At 37.3% G+C, this 20,577-nt stretch overlaps 1 protein-coding gene and 1 pseudogene across 3 annotated transcripts in view; one reads left to right on the top strand and one right to left on the bottom strand.

Annotated features, from left to right (window-relative positions):
* Positions 1-16,549, bottom strand: part of UIMC1 (ubiquitin interaction motif containing 1) — a 91,738-nt gene extending 75,189 nt beyond the window's left edge. The window contains exons 1-3 of one of the 3 annotated variants that reach the window (XM_074313430.1): positions 16,407-16,536; positions 5,069-5,224; positions 4,828-4,982 (exon numbers count right to left, since the gene is read on the bottom strand). In XM_074313430.1, the coding sequence (XP_074169531.1) occupies positions 4,828-4,974 (147 nt within the window). In that variant the 5' untranslated portion in view covers positions 4,975-4,982; positions 5,069-5,224; positions 16,407-16,536. Of the gene's footprint in view, positions 1-4,827; positions 4,983-5,068; positions 5,225-16,406 lie in introns of all 3 variants that reach the window. The other 2 variants (XM_074313429.1, XM_074313431.1) reach the window with 2 other exon arrangements.
* On the top strand, positions 9,856-12,293 carry LOC109434218 (large ribosomal subunit protein uL11; annotated as a pseudogene).
* Positions 16,550-20,577: the final 4,028 nt, after the last annotated feature.

Here is a 20,577-nt window from a genome sequence, read left to right as displayed (position 1 = left end):
CATATACACACTAATTGAAAATATGCCAGAACCATAATTCTGAGCAGTGTTATCATTTTCTAAATGGACTGTCCACTTTTCTACTATATGATGTAGCTGTTAATTTTACACAAGTATAATTAGCTGTTTAATTTTAAGCAAAGTAAAAGGATTGTCTCCCTCAAATTGTTTTAAACATCAAAACCTATGCCTATAAATTTTAAAACTTTCAACAGTCTCAATATTTCAACTGAAAAGTATTGTAAATTTAAATGTACTTTATATTATAGGTGCATCAACCTAGTTATTTAGTGTAGAATCCTTCAAAGACTTTTCTATCTCTTTACTGGGTGATATTTTCTTAATGCTGGCTTCGTGCCTGTGTTTGCTTTCTTTGTTATTTCCATTACGTTGTGGCTATCAAACATTCTTTTGACCTGTATTACCATGGTATTTCTTTTTCCATCCTCTTATTTTAAACCTATTTGTATCTTTACATTTCAAGTGCATTTCCTGTAGGCTGCATGTATAGCTGAGTCTTGCTTTATTATCATCTGGTCTCTGCCTCTAATTTGGGTGATTAGATCATTCATGTTTTGTGATTACTGATATGATTAGATATGAGTTTGTCATCTTGCCACTTGTTTTCAAGTTGTTCCGTCTGTTCTTTGTGTACTTTTTTTGAAGTTTTTGGGGAGGGCCTTCTTTTGGATTAATCAAGTATTATTTTACAATCCCATTTAATCTACCTTTTTTTAAATAAAAAAAAAGATTTTACTGGGTAAGGGGAACAGGACTTTATTGGGGAACAATGTGTACTTCCAGGATTTTTCCCAAGTCAAGCTGTTGTCCTTTCAATCTTAGTTGTGGAGGGCGCAGCTCAGCTCCAGGTCCAGTTGCTATTGTTAGTTGCAGGGGGTGGAGCCCACCATCCTTTGCGGGAGTTGAGGAGTCGAACTGGCAAACTTGTGGTTGAGAACCCACTGGCCCATGTGGGAATCGAACCGGCAGCCTTCGGCATTAGGAGCACAGAATTCCAACTGCCTGAGCCACGGGCCGGCCCTAATCTACCTTTTTGACATGCCAGCTATAACTGTTATTTTAGCGATTTAGGGGTTTTAGTATGCATATTTAGCCTATCACAGTCTACTATCAAGTGATGTCATACTATTTCATGTATAAGAATCTTATGATAGTTTACTTTAATTAATACTCCCTGAACTGTTAGTCATGCATTTTACTTGTACATGTATTGTAAACCCCATAATACATTATTATTTTGTTTAAATAGGCAAGTTTTTCTTTTGAAGATAAACAATCATATTTTTATCGTGTAGTTTTCATTTTTGGTGTTCTTCATTCCTTATGTAACTCCATATTTACATCTGATATCATGTTTGTTTTGGTCTGATTGGGCTACCATAACAAAATACCGTAGATTAGGTGGCTTTAACAACAGAAATTTATTTTCTCACAGTTCTGGAGACTGGAAGTCCAAGATCAAGGTGCCAGCAGGGTCAACATTTGGTGAGGATTCTCTCTGAAGGTTGCAGGTGGCTACCTTCTCACTGTGTACTCATATGCTCCCCCACCCCCACGTGCACTGGGAGAAAGAGAACAAGCTTTCTGGTATATCTTCCTATAGGGGCATTAATCCCATCATGAGGGCACACCATCATGACCTCATCTAACCATAATTACCCTCAAAGGAGACAACTCTAAATACCATCACGTTGGAGGTTAGTGCTTCAACATACAAATATTTTGAGGGCGAAATAATCCAGTCCACAGCAGTGTTCCTGCTGCCTAAAGGACTTTAACATTTCTTGTGAGTGAGTCTGCTGGTGATGAATTCTTTCGGCATTAGTGTATCTGAAAAGTCTTACTTCATCCTTTTATTTCAATACAATTTTTGGTTTGGAATAATTAGATTTGTAAAAATGTTGGAATGACAATCCAGAGATTTCCTTATACCACTCCTCACATTCTCCTTAATGTAATACATCATGACCAAGTAAGATTTCCTCCAGAAATGCAAAGATGTTCCAGCATTAGACAATGTATTAATGACATAAAATATTAACTAATTAAAGAAGAAAAACTATACCATCGTCATCTTGCTAAGTAATCAAAAGCTATTTGATTAAACATCCCTTCCTAAAAATACTAATAGTAAATAAGTAATTAAAGGATATTTCTGTAAAGGACAGAAATATGAAAAAAATTGCAAAACATCAGAATACTTCTATAGTTAAATTTAAAATCAAGACAAATTGTACCCTGTCACTAATATCAACCAACATTACTCTGGAGGCTATATAGTCAATGCAATGAAACAAAAAAATGAGGTAAGGAAGAGAGAAACTGATCATTATTAGCAGACACAAGTACCTACCTAAAAACCCAAAGTAATCAACTGAACAATTATTTCAAAAATATGTGATACATCAATGTAACAAAACAAAAAATCCCAAAACAAACCCTTTTATAGACAAGATTTTAGTTTACAATTTCAAATTGTAAATCTTTGGATAAAGGATTATAGAAAAACATTGATAGAAAGGTCTATCCACTGAGACTCAAATTTTTCAATATAGATGTACACTGTTTAGAGATACAAATAAATATGACAGAATTATAAAGAAAAGCATAGAAAGACAAAACATACAGCAGTTACCTTTAGATGAATGGAAAGGGATGCAATTGGAGAGGATCACACTAAGTCAAGAGGGTTTCTAAGGTGGTAAATACAGGTGTTCAGGTTATTTTATAAAACTATGCATTTACATTTTATGCATTCTCCTTTATGTTTGACATATTTGACAACTGTAAAAAATTTAATGATGATATGTATGTGCTGTTATAGAAAGATCTCTAAGAAGTATTAAGTGAAAAAGCAAAATAGTATGTGTAGCATGATTCCTTTCCTGTAAACGTTTTTATTGATGGTATATGCATAAAGATTTTTTCCTCTGGAAGAATACAGAAGACATTATTACTTTCATTAAATGTACAATAACTAAGGTACACATATTCATTTTATACCTTTCTCTGCTGTTTTGTTTTCAAACAGTTTTGAACTGTTTTTATTCTGAACTGATTTTTAACATGCATGTAACTTTTTAACATATCTGTATGTGTATAACTATTTTTTTGTGTTAATATTAAGATGGGTTATCCAAGTGGTAGAATTGATGGATTGCTTGTTTTCTTCTTTATACTTTTACACCTTTAAAAAAAAACAAAACTATTTAGTCAAAATCCTAGTTAAAAACTGGACTATGAGAAATTTAAAAAAAATAAAAATACCCAAGAGAGATTTGAAAAAAATCTCAATTTTGCTGATTATTAAAAATATACAATGTTTTATCAAATTGGGAAAAATAAAAAAAAGTGATAATAATCTTGGCAAAAGGACAAAGAGTGCACTGCTGTTAAGCATACAAATGAAGACAAAAAGAAGAAAAAAGAAAAATAGTAAAAATAAAAAAAGGAAAGAAAAAAACAAAAAGAATATAAATGAGACTATATTGTGACGGCTCCGATAGAGTATACCATATAAAAATTCTAAACTGATCTCATGGAGTCATAGATTTTTAAGTTATCAAGTACAAAGATCTAAAATCTGAACTTTTACAAGAAAATTAGAGTAAGCTAAGTGAAATGTAGAGACAAAACTGAAGGCAGAGAAGCAAGTTCAGTCCACTGCAAGAACTAAATTAACAGATGATTAAGGAGAAGTAGAAATGAAAGAGGAAGGACAGATCTGTGTAGTGTCATTTAAGAGGTAAAAACTAAAAGCTTGTGGTGAATGATTAGGTATAAAAGATGAGAAAGAGGAAAGTTAAAGATAATTCTGAGATTTATAACTTGAGGCAAATGAGTAATTCTACTATCAAATGTGATAAAAGAAGAAAGAGAAGTTGGAGGAAAAAACAGTGACTTAGTTCACTGCCTTATTGTATGTGATCTACAGGAAGGTGGAAATCTCCAATAAACAAATGGAATAGGAAACAAAAGAGAGACATTAAGATCTAGAGAGCACTGTCAAATACAGCTTTCTACAATCAATAGATGAATGGGTAAAGAAGATGTGGTATACATACAATGGAATATTAATCAGCAATTAAAAAAGAATGAAATCTTGCCATTTGCAACAACATGGATGGACCTAGAGGGTACTGTGCTGAGTGAAATAAGTCAGAGAAAGACAAATACCATATCATTTCCCTCATATGCATAATCTAAAACTAAATAAATAAACAAAACAGACCCATAGATATAGAGAACATTCTGATGTTTGCCAAAGGGGAGGAGGGTAGAGGGATGGGAATAAAAACGATTTCTAAAATAAGAGAAATATTCTATAACTGCACTGTCTAACACAGCAGATACTAGTCATGTGGCTTTGATCACTTGAAATGTGACTAGTGCAACAGAGGAACTCATTTTCACTTTTATTGAACTTTAATTTAAATTTAAATAGCTACAGGTAGCTAGTTACTACCACATTAGATAGAATATATCCAGCGACTTAGAGAGCATTTACATTCCCTTTCTCTCACTTCCCAGACATACAACAATTAAGGTTTACATTTGATGTATTCAAATAGCTATAAAACATCATCTTGGCTTAATATATTACAAAACTAAGGATCTATGATCCATCCTCAGCCAAACAGTACGATTACTTTCTTTAATTCTTAATTCCATTTGCAAATCAAAATGAAGCTAAGTAAAAACTGCACGGTCTGGCAAGCTGGCATTAAGGTTTAATGGCAAAACAAACCAGTCTTGGATTAGAAGGCCTAGTTTGAGACCCAGAACTCCACTCTACAGAATACTGACCTCTCCATCGCTATCGGATATCACAATGAATCCATCTTCAAGTTTACGCTTCCGCTTTACATTGACAGGATCAGTAGTTTCTGTATCTTTCTTCTCCAGGTTCTGCGCTTCAGAGGCTTCTTTGATTTTTTTCTTTCTCCGTGGCATCCTTTTAACTGAAATACAAAGACAAATAATTTACTCAAAGTATAAATTTTCTAGATGCTATTTGTAATTTAGTCATATATAAAAAAAAGATAACCGGGGCAGCCGGGTGGCTCAGGCAGTTGGAGCTCCGTCCTCCTAACTCCGAAGGCTACCGGTTCAATTCCCACATGGGCCAGTGGGCTCTCCACCACAAGGTTGCCAGTTCAATTCCTCGAGTCCCGCAAAGGATGGTGGGCAGCGCCCCCTGCAACTAAAATTGAACACGGCACCTTGAGCTGAGCTGCCTCCAAGATGGCTCAGTTGGTTGGAGTGCGGGCTCTCAACCACAAGGTTGCCAGTTCAATTCCTCAAGTCCCGCAAGGGATGGTGGGCTGTGCCCCCTGCAACTAGCAATGGCAACTGAACATAAAGCTGAGCTGTGCCCTCCACAACGAAGACTGAAAGGACAACAACTTGACCGGAGAAAAGTCCTGGAAGTACACACTGTTCCCCAATAAAGTCCTCTTCCCCTTCCCCCCCCCAAAAAAAGATAGCCATCAAACAGAAGTAAAGCTGGATTTCTGAAATTTTCCACTACTCATTAAAATGTATATAATTTTTCTATAGAGAAAATATATAAAAAATTTATATATTTTGCTATAGAGGAAAATGTATAAATCTCATCTCTTTAGTAAAATTTCAGTAGGAATAATAACTTATCCTAGTTCCTTAAACATTAACTTAGATAATTGGTTTTCTTTCTTTCTTTATTTTTTTTTAAAAGATTTTATTGGGGAAGGGGAACAGGACTTTATTGGGCAACAGTGTGTATTTCCAGATCTTTTTCCAAGTCAAGCTGTTGTCCTTTCAATCTTAGTTGTGGAGGGTGCAGCTCAGCTCCAGGTCCAGTTGCTGTTGTTACTTGCAGGGGGCGCAGCCCACCATCCCATGTGAGAGTCGAGGAGTTGAACCCGCAACCCTGTGGTTGAGAGCCCATTGACCCATGAGCCCATTGGCCATGCTGGAATTGAACCAGCAGCCTTCCGGCGTTAGGAGCACGGAGCTCCAACTGCCTGAGTCACCGGGCCGGCCCAGATAATTGTTTTTCTTGAGTACATATTATAATTTATCTAAGATATTTTTAAATACCAACATCTCAACCTGATAAAGGACACATCCAAAAAACCCACAGCTAATATACTTAAAGGTAAAAGATAATGCTTTCTCCTTAAGACAGGAACAACACAACAATGCCTGATTTCATCATTTCTCTGAACTTTAATTAATTTACACTGGAGATTCTAGGCAGGTCAACTATTCAAAAAGAAATACGAGACATCCAAATTGGAAAGGAAGAAGTAGAACTATTATAGTTTACATGATCTTGTATTTTTTTAAAAATTTAAGAAATCTACAAAAACTATTATAATGAACGAGGTCAGCAATATTGCAGGACTCAAGGTCAATGTACAAAAATCACTTGTATTGCTATCGACTAGCAATACACAATTCAAAATGGAATTTAAAAAATTCAATTTCTAATAACGTCAAAAATAATAAAATGCTCAGGAATAAATTTAATAAAGGAAGTACAAGATTTGCAACTGAAAACTTAAAAATAATGTTGAAAGAAATTAAAGATCTAAATAAATGCAAAAATATCCATTGTTCATTAATTGGAAGACTTGATATTGTTAAGACAGCAATATTCCCCAAATTGCTCTACAGATGCAACATAATCCCTAATAAAATCTCTTATTAGATTTTATTGTGGAAATAGACAAGCTGATCCTAAAATTCACAAGGAAACACAAAGGTCCAAAACAGCCAATGTGGCACTGGCACAAGGACAGAGACGTAAAGATCAATGGAACAAAACAGAAAACACCTACACATTTACTGTCAATTTTCAACAAGGGTGCCAAGATAATTCAATGGGGAAAGTATAGTCTTTTCAACAAGTGTAGAGGGCTTCTACCTCATATATACAAAAAATGCAAAAAATGGATCAAAGACCTAAATGTAAGATTTAGGTAAAATTCTTAAGTCAAATATCGTCATAAATCTTTGTGATCTTGAATAGGCAATGTTTGTTACATAAGATATGAAAAGCATAAGTAACAAAAATAATAGATAAATTGGGCTTCATCTAAATTAAAAACCTTTGTGCTTCAAACCATAATTTCAAGAAAGTGAAACAAAAAAAAGAATAGAAAAAAGTATTTGAAAATCATCTATGTGATAAAATAATCGTATCCAGAATATAAAAAGAACACTTGCAACTCAATAGTAAAAAGGCAAATAAACCAACTTAAAAATGGGTAAAAAAGCTGAATAGATATTTCTCCAGAAACACAAAGGACTAGTAAGCACATAAAAAGATGCTCAATGTCATTAGTCATTAAGGAAATACAAAGTGCACAATGTGATGGCTATTTAAGAAAATGGAAAATAACAACTGTTGATGAGGATATGGAGAAACTGGAAGCCTAGTACACTGCTGATGGGAATATAAAATGGTACAGCTGCCGTGGGGTAAAAAAAAAAAAAAAGGCATGAAGTAGTGATAAATACTAAAACATGAATGAACTCTGAGAACATGTTAAGTGAATGAACCAATCACAAAAGCCCAAACACTGTGTGATTCTATTTACATGAAATATCTACAACAGGCAAATCTGTAGAGAGAGAAAGCAGATTACTATTACTAGGGGGCTGGCAGAGAGGGAAACGTGCAGTGACTGCTTAATAGCTATCCAGGGCTTTGCGGGGGATGATGAAAATGTTCTGGAATTAGAAAGTGGTAATACTTGCACATTCTCAATGTACTAAAAGCCACTAAATTGTACATATTAAAACTATTAAAATGTTGGGCTTGTTTTTTTTAAATGTTGGGTTTTATGTTACGTGAATTTTACCTAAATTTAAAGAAAAAAAAGATGATTTTATTTTATAACCAAAGCAGAGAATCACTGGCTTAGTCACTGATTTAAATAAAGCAACTTTAACTGTCTTACAAACTTCTCAAATAGCTTTAGACAGTTGTTATACCTGTTTATCAAAAAGAATCTGTGCAATCCTAGTATTATGGGAGGACAGTAATATACACAGATGCTTCCATTCCCGAGTCATTTCAAAATCATTTCCAATCACAACAGAAACATAAACACAAATTTATTTTCTATTCTTAATGCATATTTTTAAATAACTTAAGTCTTAAAGAAATCACACAGGAAAGATCAAAAATTTAAACTAGATATAAATTTTTAATTCTGTACTTAAATAGAGTAATAAGAGAACTAGAGAAATACATATATTAATAGTATATATGAAAAAGGGTTAACGATCTAGTATATAAATAGTACGTACATACAAATTGATAACTAGACATGAACTGTCAATTTGCAAGGAAAAAAATCACATTAAATACAAATATATAGAAGCATTTAACTTATCAAGTTATCATAAGACAAATAGGATGATATATTTTTAATTCCCGAATTAAAACAATATTAATGGTAATTCACAATAGGGGGCAGTTCTCTAAAGACCAAACTATAATAGAAATGGAAAGAAAAAAAAAAAACACAACACTAAACTTTGTACAAATGGTGCCATATATCTAAATGACTAAAGTCTCAAGTTTTAACCACTCACCTTACCCCACCTTCTTAGATGTAGGTCTGATACTGTCATAATGAAAATCACCCAAAGAAAAGAAAACAAATCTCTTTGGGAACCAAGAGAAACAGCAAAGTTACCTGAGGGGAAAGTATATGGAATCTGGCAAATTAAAGATAAACAGATCTTAGATTGATACTTAGAGAACTGCAGGCTAAGCAGTTTTTTGTTTTTGTTTTTATTTTTATTGGGTAACAGTGTGTTTTTTCCAGGACCCATCAGCTCCAAGTCAAGTCCTTCAATCTAGCTGTGGAGGGTGCAACTCAGCTCCAAGTCCAGTCGCCATTTTCAATCTAGTTGGGGGCGGGGAGCCAGGGGGCACAGCCCACCATCCCATGTGGGAATCGAACCAGCAACCCTGTTGCTAAGAGCTTGTGCTCTCACCAACTGAGCCATCCAGCCGCCCAGGTTAAACATTCTTAATCCGTCAATCCACAAGCTTTAAAGCATGTATGGATAGGCCTCAAAGGAGTCACCCACTCCTTGAAATTTTGTGCAAAATTGTCTTGTTTCTGTATATTCTTTGGGGAAAATTTTATAGGCTTCATCCAATTCTCAAAGGGGCTCAAGACACAAAATAACTACCAACAATCTAGCTAAACCCCTTCATGTTCAGAAGCAATCCAGAGGTTTAAATGGACACAAGTCTTCCAGTGTTTTTTATTTAATAAGCATATTTACTTTGTATTACCCAAGTTCTTTGACTAATCTTTTTTACATTTTTAAATTTTTTGTGTGTATGCTTTCTAATATACATAAGTATATTAGTACACATACATAATTTACAAATATGCATATATTATGGATTGTGCTACAAAAGTTATCAGCAGGGATACAAGATTTTAAAAAGGTAAGAAAATCCTTGAGACTTTGAGTAAGTAAAGATTTTCAGGATACAAAAAGTACAAACCGTGGAATTTTTTAAAATACATAAATGGACTTCACTGAAATTTAAAACTTCTGTTCTTCAAAAGACACCATTAAGAAAACAAAAAGACAAGCCACAGGAGAAAATATTTGTTGGTGAAACGAAAGGTGAGAAGCACATGGATTTGATGTCAAGGAGATCTTTGATGATTTTAACAGAACAGATTCAGATTATATAACATATATAATCTAAAAACCCACAATTAATATCATACTTAATGGTGAAAGACTGAAAAATTTCCCCTTAGATCAGGTACAAGACAAGGATGTCTACTCTCACCTCTTCTGTTCAACATGGTACTGGAGGTTCTAGTGAGGGTAACTAGGCAAGAAAAAGAAAAGACACCCAACTTGGAAAGGAAGAAGTAAAACTATCTCTATTCTTAGATGCAAAGGTCTTTTATGTAAGAAATTCTAAGGAATCCTCTAAAAACTATTAGAAGAATCAAGTTTGGGCCGGCCCGGTGGCTCAGGTGGTTGGAGTGCCCTGCTCCTAGCGCTGAAGGCCACTGGTTCGATTCCCACATGGGCCGGTGAGCTGCAGCCTCTGCAGCTAAAACTGTGAACAACAGTTCTTCCTGGAGCTGGGCTGCCATGAGCAGCCGGAGGTTGGCCTGTGCTGCCATGTGCTGCCATGAATGGCCGGCAGCCAGCGCGAGTGGTCGGCAGCCGGCAACAGCTGCCGTGAGCAGCTGTGAGCAGCTGACCGACGACTGGCGACCAACTGCCTCAGCCGGGGGAGCGCAAGGCTCATAATACCAGCATGGGCCAGGGAGCTGTGTCCTACACAACTAGACTGAGAAACAACGGCTTGAACTGGAGTGAGGGGGCGGAGGCAGAAGAAAGGGAGTTAAAAAAAAAAAAAAAAAAGCAAGTTCAGTAAGGTTACAGAATACAAAGATAAATAAACAAAATAAAGCGTAGTTCTATACTTGCAATGAACAATCTGAAAATGAAATTAAGAAAATTTCATGTACAACAGCATCATAAGGAATAAAATACTTAGGCATAACTTTAACAAAAGACATGCAAAATTTATATTCTGAAAACTATAAAACATTTTGAAAGAAATTAAAGATGGTCTAAGTAAGTGCAAAGGTATCCAATGTTCAAGGATCAGAAGACTTAATATTAAGATATCAATACTCCTCAAATGGACATACAGATTCAATGCAATCCCTAATGAAATACTAGTTGGTTTTGTGCGGAAATTGACAAGCTGATCCTCAAGTTCACATGGAAATTCAAGGTTCCCTAAATAATCCAAACAATCTTGAAAAAGAACAAAGTTGGAGGACTCACACTTCCTGATTTCAATATGTACTTAAAATGCTACAGTAATTAAGACAGTGTGGCACTGGCATAAGAATGAACATATAGAACAATGGAATAAAAATGAAAGCCCAGAAATATATGCTCACATTTACAGTCAATTGATTTTCAACAAGGTGCCAAGGCCATTCAACAGGAAAAGAAAAAAATTGAAATACTGCCATTTGGGACAACACGGATGGATCTTGAGATCATTATGCTAAGTGAAACAAGACAAAAAGTCGAGAACCATATGACTTCACTCATATGTGAGACATAAAACTGAAAGCAACAAAGAAACAAGACAAACAAACAAAAATTCATAGACAGATAATAGTTTAGTGGTTACAAAGAGTAAGGAGGGAGGGGAGATAGTAGAAGAGGGTAAAGGGGATCAAATATATGGTGATGGAAAGAGAACTGACTCTAGGTGGTAAGCACACAATGTGATATATAAATGATGTATTACAGAAGTGTACACTTGAAACCTATGTAATTTTACTAACCACTGTCACCCCAATAAATTTAATTTTAAAAAACAGGAAAAGAATAGTCTTTTTCAACATATGGTGCTGGGGAAACTGCAGAGTCAGATGCAAAAGAATAAAATTGGACCTCTACCTCACATCACAGAAAAATTAACTCAAAATGGATCAAACACTCAAGTGTAAGAGCTAGAATTACACAATTCACAGAAGAAAACATCGGCATAAATCTGTATGAGTTTGAATTAAGTAATGGTGTCTTACATATAACATCAAAAGCACAAGCAGAAAAAAGAAAAACTAGATGAACTAGACATCATCAAAAATTAAGAACTTTTGTGTTTCAAAGGGCACTATCAAGAAAGTGAAAGGAGCTTTTTGGCTTTCGGCTGCAAGGAGGCCAAGGAGCAACTTTCTTCCATCCTGGTCGGGAATCCAGTTTCATCTGACACCAGCCACCTCCACCAGGCCGCCAAAGTTCAAAGTTCAACCCCAAAGAGATCAAAGTCATATACCTGAGGTGCACCTGTGGGGAAGTCAGTGCTACATCTGCTCTGGCCGCCAAGATCGGCCCCCTGCGTCTGTCTCCAAAAAAAGTTGGTGATGACATTGCTAAAAGGGTCTGAGGATTACAGTGAAACTGACCATGCAGAACAGACAGGCCCAGATTGAGGTGGATCTGCCTCTGCCCTGATCATCAAAGCCCTCAAAGAACCAAGAGACAGAAAGAAGCAAAAAAACATTAAGTACAGTGGAACTATCACTTTTGATGAGATTGTCAACATTGCCCAACAGATGCAGCACTGCTCTTTAGCTAGAGAACTCTCTGGAACCAATAAATAGATCTTGGGAACTGCTCAGTCTGTGGGCTTCAATGTTGATGGCTGCCACCCTCATGACATCAACAGTGGTGCAGTGGAATGCCCAGCTAGTTAAGAACTACAAAGGAAAATATTTCAATTAAAGATGATTTGACAATCAGTGGGGGGGGGGGAGTGAAAGGATAGTCCACAGAATTGGAAAAACTTTTTGCAAATCACATCTGATAAGGGACTTGCACATAGAACATATTAAAAAAATAATAATAATAACTCTTAGAACTCAAAAATAAAACGGCAAATAACCCAATAAAAATTAGCCAAAGGATCTAAGTATACATTTCTACAAAATTTACAAATGGCGAATAAGCACATGAAAAGATGCTCTATATTATTAGCCATCAAGAAAATGCAAATCAAAAGTGCAATGAGATACCACTTTACACCCACCAGAACAGCTATAACCAAAATGACACATAATAATAAGTGCAGGCAAGAATGTGGAGAAATTGAACCCTCATACAGGTCTGACAACTAAGTTCTAGAACTCATCCTAGAAAAAGTGCTACATACGCATATGCTGCTGGTTGGTGAATATGTAAAATAATGAAGCCTCTAGAAAACAGTCTAGCAGCTCCTCAAAAATGCTAAAATTAGAGTTACGGTACAACTCAGCAATTCCACTCCTAGGTAAATAGCCAAAAGAAATTAAAACTTACGTCCACACAAAAACTTGTACACAAATTTACGTAACAGCATTATTCATGAGAGCCTTAAACTGGAAACCCAAATGTCCATCAATTGATGAAGGAATAAAATGTGATATATCCATACAACAGAATATTATTTGCAATAAAAAAGAATGAACTACTAGTACACGCAACAACATGGATAAAGCTTGAAAACATCATGCTAAGTGGAAGAAGCCAATCCTTAAAGATCATGTATTATGGTATGGTTCCATTTATATGAAATATCCAGATTGGTAAATCTATAGACAGAAAGTAGAGCAGTGATTCCTTAGGGCTCAGTGGGATTGGGTACTGATGGCTTAGGAGTGTGGAGTTTCTCTTTGGGGTGATGAAAATGTTCTAAAATTGAGTGTTATGATGGTTATACAACTGTGAAAATACTAATTCATTGAATTGTACAATTAAATGGGTGAATTGTATGGTATATTAATTATATCTCAATAAAGCTGTTTAAAAAAAAAATTTACCTATGGTGACTAAGTTAGAACACTGGTTACCCGTGAAGGGTACTAACTGGGAAGGGGAACAAGGGAGCCTTCTAGGGTGCTGGAAATGTTCTAAATCTCGATTTGGGTGGTAGGTACATGGAGGTATACATTAAGCAGTACAGTTAAGATTGGTTCACTTCACTATATTAAATACCTTTAAACTGTATTAAATACAGGTTTTTTAATGTTTAATAAATGTTTGTGAATGAATGGATATTTTAATCCTCATAAAAACCTAAGAAGTAAATATAATTATTATGGGGAAACATAGCTTCAGAAGTAACTTGCCCAGTCACAAAGCAGGCACTTCCACCTCTGGCTCTCGTCTCCAAAATCTGACTCCAATACCCCATGGCTTAATCTTTACACCTCTTCTAACTAGAACTGCTCCCTGATGTATGGTATACACACATAAACATTTGCTGAATTAATAGCATAAAGTATATATTAAAATTATTAAATATTATATAAAGGCACAGAAGGACAAAATTATTATAGACTGAAGAAAGCTATATGGAGGATCGTAAGACTTAAGGTGATCTTTGAATCTAATAGAATAATAGCATGAGTAGAACTTGGAAGTGGCAATTAGCATGGAGGAAGACTGGAGGAATCATACTGCCCTAGGAAAACACCTTATATGGAATAGTTTCCATCTTAGTTAATGTTTCCTATACCCTAGAGTTGTTTAAACCAATATGCTCAAATCTGATAGTAAGGGCAGCTACACCCATACAAATATATGTATGTAATTTATTAAAGTTGTATATAAATAAAAACTCTTCTCCTTAGCACAGAACCACCTGCAGATTCAAAGTAGGTTTTCAAAGAACCACAGCAGATAAAGGATCAATAAGAAGCATTAAGAAAAGGCGCCCCAGATACAGATTCCAAAATTCCAGTGCTTCATGAGATTTAGCCAGTTTCCAAAGTATTTCTAAGAGTAAAAAAGGTCACTGCTCAGCCATTCAAACAAGCAAGCCAGCCTATAACTGAACTATTTAAATTGCTACTCTTCAAAATGAAGAACTCACTAAAATAACAGCTTATCTTCAATTACTTGAACTGAAACTATAGAATGAATTACCGCTCAGTGTCTATAAAGGAGGAGTAGAGTCTGGATGCCAACAGCCTCTTCATAATCATGACATTTAGGAATAAAATGTCTCTAAAAGAATGCACAAGCAGGAAAGATGACCCAATACTTATTTCACTTTGATAGTGTCCTTAAAAATCTCCAATTTGGGATATTTGTCTTTTCCTTTCAGCACATCCATCATCTTAATCTATCTGAAGAACAATCACTGACAAGATAATTTAAAATCTTAACATTCTACCTACCAAACCTGTCAAAATTGCTTGGAAAGCTTGGGGGCACAGGGACCTTAACAACAATACTTTATACATGATTGACTCTTACCCCTAAACAAGCCACTATTCAAGAAATTTGGGGGCGGCTGGTTCGCTCATATACCAAGGTCCCAGACTGGATTCCCACATGGGCCAGTGAGCTGCGCCCTCCACAACTAGATTCAAAACAACGCCTTAACTTGGAGCTGGTGAGTCCTGGAAAAACACACATTTAAAAATTAAAAAGAGAAAAGAAATTTCGTACCAAGCTCTTTATCAACTGATCACATCAGCTTGATGGTTCTCTAATTTAAAAAAAAGGTAAATATACACCAGCATCGACACACACCCCTGATGTTTTATTTCCCAGTTCATACTCAGCCTCAGTTTAGGACAAGTGTGTAAGAACAGAATCCAAACACTTTGAGTAACAACTAAATTATAGTTATTTATTGAGTCCTTTGACACTATTCTAGGTACCTCACACACATTAGAGGATATTCCCCCCAATAACTCTATGTGGTAGGTATCATTATTTTACACTATTTTTATAAACAATTTTTATCAATTTTTTTATACATTAGGAAAATTACTCAAAATCAACCAGTTGGTAAGAGGTTAAACTGGTAAAAGACCATGTTGAGAATTGAAGTCCGATGTGTCTGATTCCAAAAACACATTCTTTCATTCAACTACAAAGCACTACCTCCTCCCTGACAGGAAAAACTAAAAACAGAAGCATAAAACTTCCATTTTTTCCTGGGTGTCATTCAGTATGACATAATACTAAACACAGGAACACTGGAGTCAAGCTGCCTTCATTCAAAACCAGCTCTACCACTAGCGAAATGTGTGTCTTTGATCATCTGTAAATTGAAGAGCACTGTCTCGCACCTATTCGTGAAAATTAAATATGCGTGTGTGTAAAAGGCTTGAAACACTGTCATCGCACAGAAGGGAAACGCACCAGTTCTGCTGTAGGGGAAAGTGGAAAATGACGATAAGGATTTCCAAGGAAAATCTTGCTTTCTGGCAAAATAACTAGTTAATGCAAGAATCGCTCCCCGACAAAACAGTAGCCCGGAGGAGGGAGGGGCGTGAGAAGGCAGCGACTAAGCGACTGTTGCCCTAACTCCCGAGAGGCAGTGGGACGGAGCCTCCTCCTGGGGTTCCGCGGGAGGCAGACGCCTTCAACGAGCAGGCGGGGAGCAGAGCCCTTCCGCGGAGAGCGGGAATTACAGAACGTCCCGCCCAGGAGGATGAAGGCCGCACTCCCGGGGTGAGGGGGTAGAGCCCGTCACCCGAGGGCGGAAGCCCACCGCGCATCCCGAGGGGCCATCACCGGCGTCTCGAAGGGCCCACCCCGTCGTCGGGGGGCGCCCACCCGGCGTCCCAGGGGCCATCCCCAGCTTCTCGAAGAGCCCACCCCGGCGTCAGGAGGTGCCCACACGACATCCCGAGGGGCCACACCTGCGTGGGGAGGCGCCCACCTGGAGACCCGAAAGGCCCGACTCAGCGTCGAGAGGGCCCTATCCCCGCTTTAGGGGCGCCCTTGCGGGTGAGGAGCGGGCCGCGAGCCCCGTGAGGAAGACGAGGTGGGAAGAGGGCTGGTTGGGGAATGCGGAGGCGGCAGGTACTCACCAACGGGCCCACGCCACTCCGCTGAGCCCCTCCTCCGGGGCGCTGGGGGTCGCGAGCGCCCGCGGCACGTCAGGAGCTGGGAACCGGCGGGTAAGCGAGCGAGCACGCGCGAAGCTGGCCGCTACCAAGAGGCGACGCGCTCTACAGGCGTGCGCAGGCGCAGGCGCAGGCGTCCGGGAACGGAACCAACGCGCACCGCGGGGAGAAGCCACCGCCAGGACGTACCAACTGCGCGAGGCGGGGCAAGTGGATCCGATCTCCAACAGCGGCAGGGACCCATCCTGGTGCTCTATCAGAGTGCCTGTTCGCTAGCACTTTGAGGGAAACCAAACAGTAGTAGCACAAAGGCCCCCAAACATTACAGTAAACTTGTCAAAGTCTTCTCTGCCACATCAAGCCTCCTCTGGCCCTTTCTTTGCATGTGTCTAGAGTTAACACTGAAATTATCTGTTCATATGAACACTTGAAAGCTTTCTCTGTAAATGTTAGTCTGATCATTTCAAAGGAGGGAGGGAATCTGAGAAACAGCAACTCTTAAGAGATCTCAGATACAGTGTAAAATGAGAACAGCTACTTTGGGTGAAATTTAAAATGTGCACTTTATCACAGCAATTTCATGTCTAGAAAAATACAGGAAGAAACTGCTACAGGTGTGCACAAGAAGACATTCACGTTGAAGCCTGCTTCGTTGCAAAAAATATAAACAATGGAAATGTCCAATAAGACATGGATTAATAAAATATGATATGTTCCTACAATAAAATATTACAACAAAATAAATGAGTCCTATAAGTAGCAACATTTGATAGCTCATGAGTTATTGAAATAGCAACATGCCAACAAATATGTACAGTGAAATGATATATGTAAATTTAAAATTACATAGAATGACACTATATGCTGATTATAGAAAATATATGTGCGCATAGAAAATGAACTAGATGGCTAGATCAATACACACCATGATAATGATATGATAATAGGCAGGAGAGGGTAGAGGTGGAACCCAGGATGGATGGGGATAGGGGATAAACAGGACTTCAGATAGATCTGTCATGATTTCTTTTAAAAAAAAAGGAAATCTAAAAATAATAAAATGTTAACAGTTGGGCAGTGGATCTATACATTATTCTCAGTACTTTTTTGTAACATTTAATTCTGGAATGCCCTTTTCCTATCCCCCCAGGTCACCTACCTCCAAGTGATCCTCCACAATCCAGCTCGGCCAATTTTTCATCTGCCTCTTCTAACCCTAGTTCATTTCTCCTGCTTGCTTCCTCAGCTTCTGGGACATTTGGTCACCCATGGTACTGCAACTGTTTACTGTATACCTATCTCTTCTGTAATACTGTGGGCCTTCTGAAGACATGATCCATGTAACCCTAGCAAGTAGCAAAGAGCCTGGGCAAAAGCAAACACCCAATACATGTTGATTGAATTGAATTGTGAAGTAGGGGAGATCAGAAAAAGTTTCAGTGCAGGGCCAAAAAGGTCCGTTTGGAGCATCCTACTTCAGAGAAGAATGGTGATGCAATTGTTGCTGGCAGCCATTTTGCAACACTGAGGAGAGCCAGCTTATGGTAGGCAGCCTCCAAGATGGCCCCCAATCATCCTGCCTCCTGGCAATCACACTCTGTGTAATCCCCTCCTCTCCCTGGAAGGTGGACTACTGACTAGACTTAATGACTCACTTTTTAAAAATATAATAAGGCATAGTGAGGGGATGTCATTTCCAAAACTAGGTTATAAAAAGATTGTGGCTTCCTTCCTGGGCACTCTCACCCTCTGAATGTGCTCAATGTGGGGGAATCCAAATGCCATGTCCTGAGGTAATCATGTGTAAAGACCCACATGTGGGAGAGGATTTCCCCCCCACACCTATCCATGGTGACAGCTTGATCACAACCTTGTAAGAAACCGAGGTCAAAGGTACCTCCAGGTTAAGCCATGCCAAAATTCCTAACCCACTGAAACTATGTTTATGTTTTAAGACACTAATTTTGGGGGCAATTTGTTGCATAACAACAGAGAACTAATACACAGCTTAGAAAAGAAAAAAGCAGAAAATCAGGTGAGGGCCCTGACACACACACACACACACACACACACACGCTCACAAGGTCTGAGGATTAAATTTGCGAACTCATCCAGAAAAAGTGCTACATACCTCATTGCTGAATATCACTACGATCACCTTCGAAGTACTCCCCTTGGGAAGCTATGCCCCGATGCCAGCGCCTAGTCCATCCTTCAAAGCAATTTTGGAACTCTTTTTCTGGAATGGCCATCAAAGCTGTTGTCATATTACCCTTGAGGCCCTGAATGTCATCAAAATGTCTTCCTTTCAATATATCCTTTATCTTCCAGTGAAGAAAGAAGTCATTGGGGGCCAGATCAGGTGAGTAGCAAGGGTGTTCCAATACAGTTATTTGTTTACTATCTAAACACTCCCTCACAGACAGTGCCGTGTGAGCTGGTGCATTGTCGTGATGCAAGAGCCATGAAGTGTTGGCGAAAAGTTCAGGCCGTCTAACTTTTTCGTGAAGCCTTTTCAGCACTTCCAAATAGAAAACTTGGTTAACTGTTTGCCCAGTTGATACAAATTCATAATGAATAATCCCTCTGACATCAAAAAAGGTTAGCAACATCGTTGCAACAAAGTTCACAAACTTAATTGTCAGACCTCGTGTGTGTGTGTGTGTGTGTGTGTGTGTGTGTGTGTGTGTGTGTTTGTGTGTGTGTGTGTTTGTGTTTTATATATATATATATATATATATATATATATATATAATCTGGAGACCATTCCACTTCTGGGCTTTCTGTGATGTGAGATAATAAATATCCTTAATATTTATGTCACTATGAGTCATATTTTCTGTTACTTGCAGTAGACAACATTCTAATTGATGTACCATATTTTGCCATGTATAATGCACTCCCATGTATAATGTGCTCCTGTATATAATGCGCACCCACATTGTTGGCCCAAACGTTCAGGGGGAAAATATCTTTCATTTTAATATTTTAATTCAAATTTTGATTTGTTTATATTTAGGTGCTTGTTTTTTGTATTATAAAGGAATTTTAGCATTTATCTTTTAACATATTATGGTACAAGATATTTTATGTACCAGTAATAAATTTACAATATGCATCATAGAAGGCCAAGAACTCTTTGTCACTGCCAGTTCATTGTAAGATCAACAAAACCAGTTATCGTATTTCAGGGTATTATTTTGCGTGTGGATTTTGTTATTGATTTCTAGAGTTACACTTTTAACTCATAAGCATAAATAAAAGAATTAAAAACATTTTTACAGATACGGAATTAGTACTACCCATGTATAATGCACATCCTTATTTTTCCCTCACAAATTTGGGCATAAAAGTGAGCATTATACACAGCAAATATGGTAAATCTGAATGTCCATCAGAAAGGGAATGAAATACTATGAATAACATCATATAATTAAAAGAAATACACTAGATCTACATGTATCAGCATAAATAAAACTCAAAAAATGATAATAACTTTAAAAAGAAAATTGCAGGATGATGCAAGTTCCATGAGAATAGGATTTTATTTTGCTGCATCCCTAGTATTTAGAATAATACCTAGAACATAGTAGAGAAAAATGAATGATATGTTCAGCCTGATTCCATTTGTGTGAACATGCATTCTTACACAAATAATATTGTATTTTTAAGTTAAAAGATACATGTGAAAGTATTGTAGTAGGCCTGGGAGTTAAAAGATACATGTGAAAGTATTATCGTACTAAGCAAAAAATAGAAGATAGTTTTGAAAAGGTAACCAGAAGAGCAAAACTGGGATCAAAGGGAATCTTAATATAGCCATGGTGTTTTGATTTTATTTTTAGAACTACTACTGTGTAATTAAAAATGAATAAACTATATATTGAGAAAGCAAATATCTTTCAGTGATTGCTGCATCCCAGTTACCTAATGTTTCACTGCTGATCTCTTTCTAAAGTTTCTCTTGCCATTTCTGAGTAGAATTTCTTGTCTTTTTTTTTTTTTTTAACAGGACTTTATTGGGGAACAGTGTGTACTTCCAGGCCTTTTTTCCAAGTCAAGTTGTTGTCCTTTCAGTCTTAGATGTGGAGGGCGCAGCTCAGCTCCAGGTCCAGTTGCCGTTCCTAGTTGCAGG

This window comes from Rhinolophus sinicus, linkage group LG10 (genome assembly GCF_036562045.2).
Source record: "Rhinolophus sinicus isolate RSC01 linkage group LG10, ASM3656204v1, whole genome shotgun sequence".
Classification (NCBI taxonomy): Eukaryota; Metazoa; Chordata; class Mammalia; order Chiroptera; family Rhinolophidae; genus Rhinolophus; species Rhinolophus sinicus.
The sequence above is the reverse complement of the archived record's forward strand: the minus strand, read 5'-3'. Positions and strand labels throughout refer to the sequence as shown.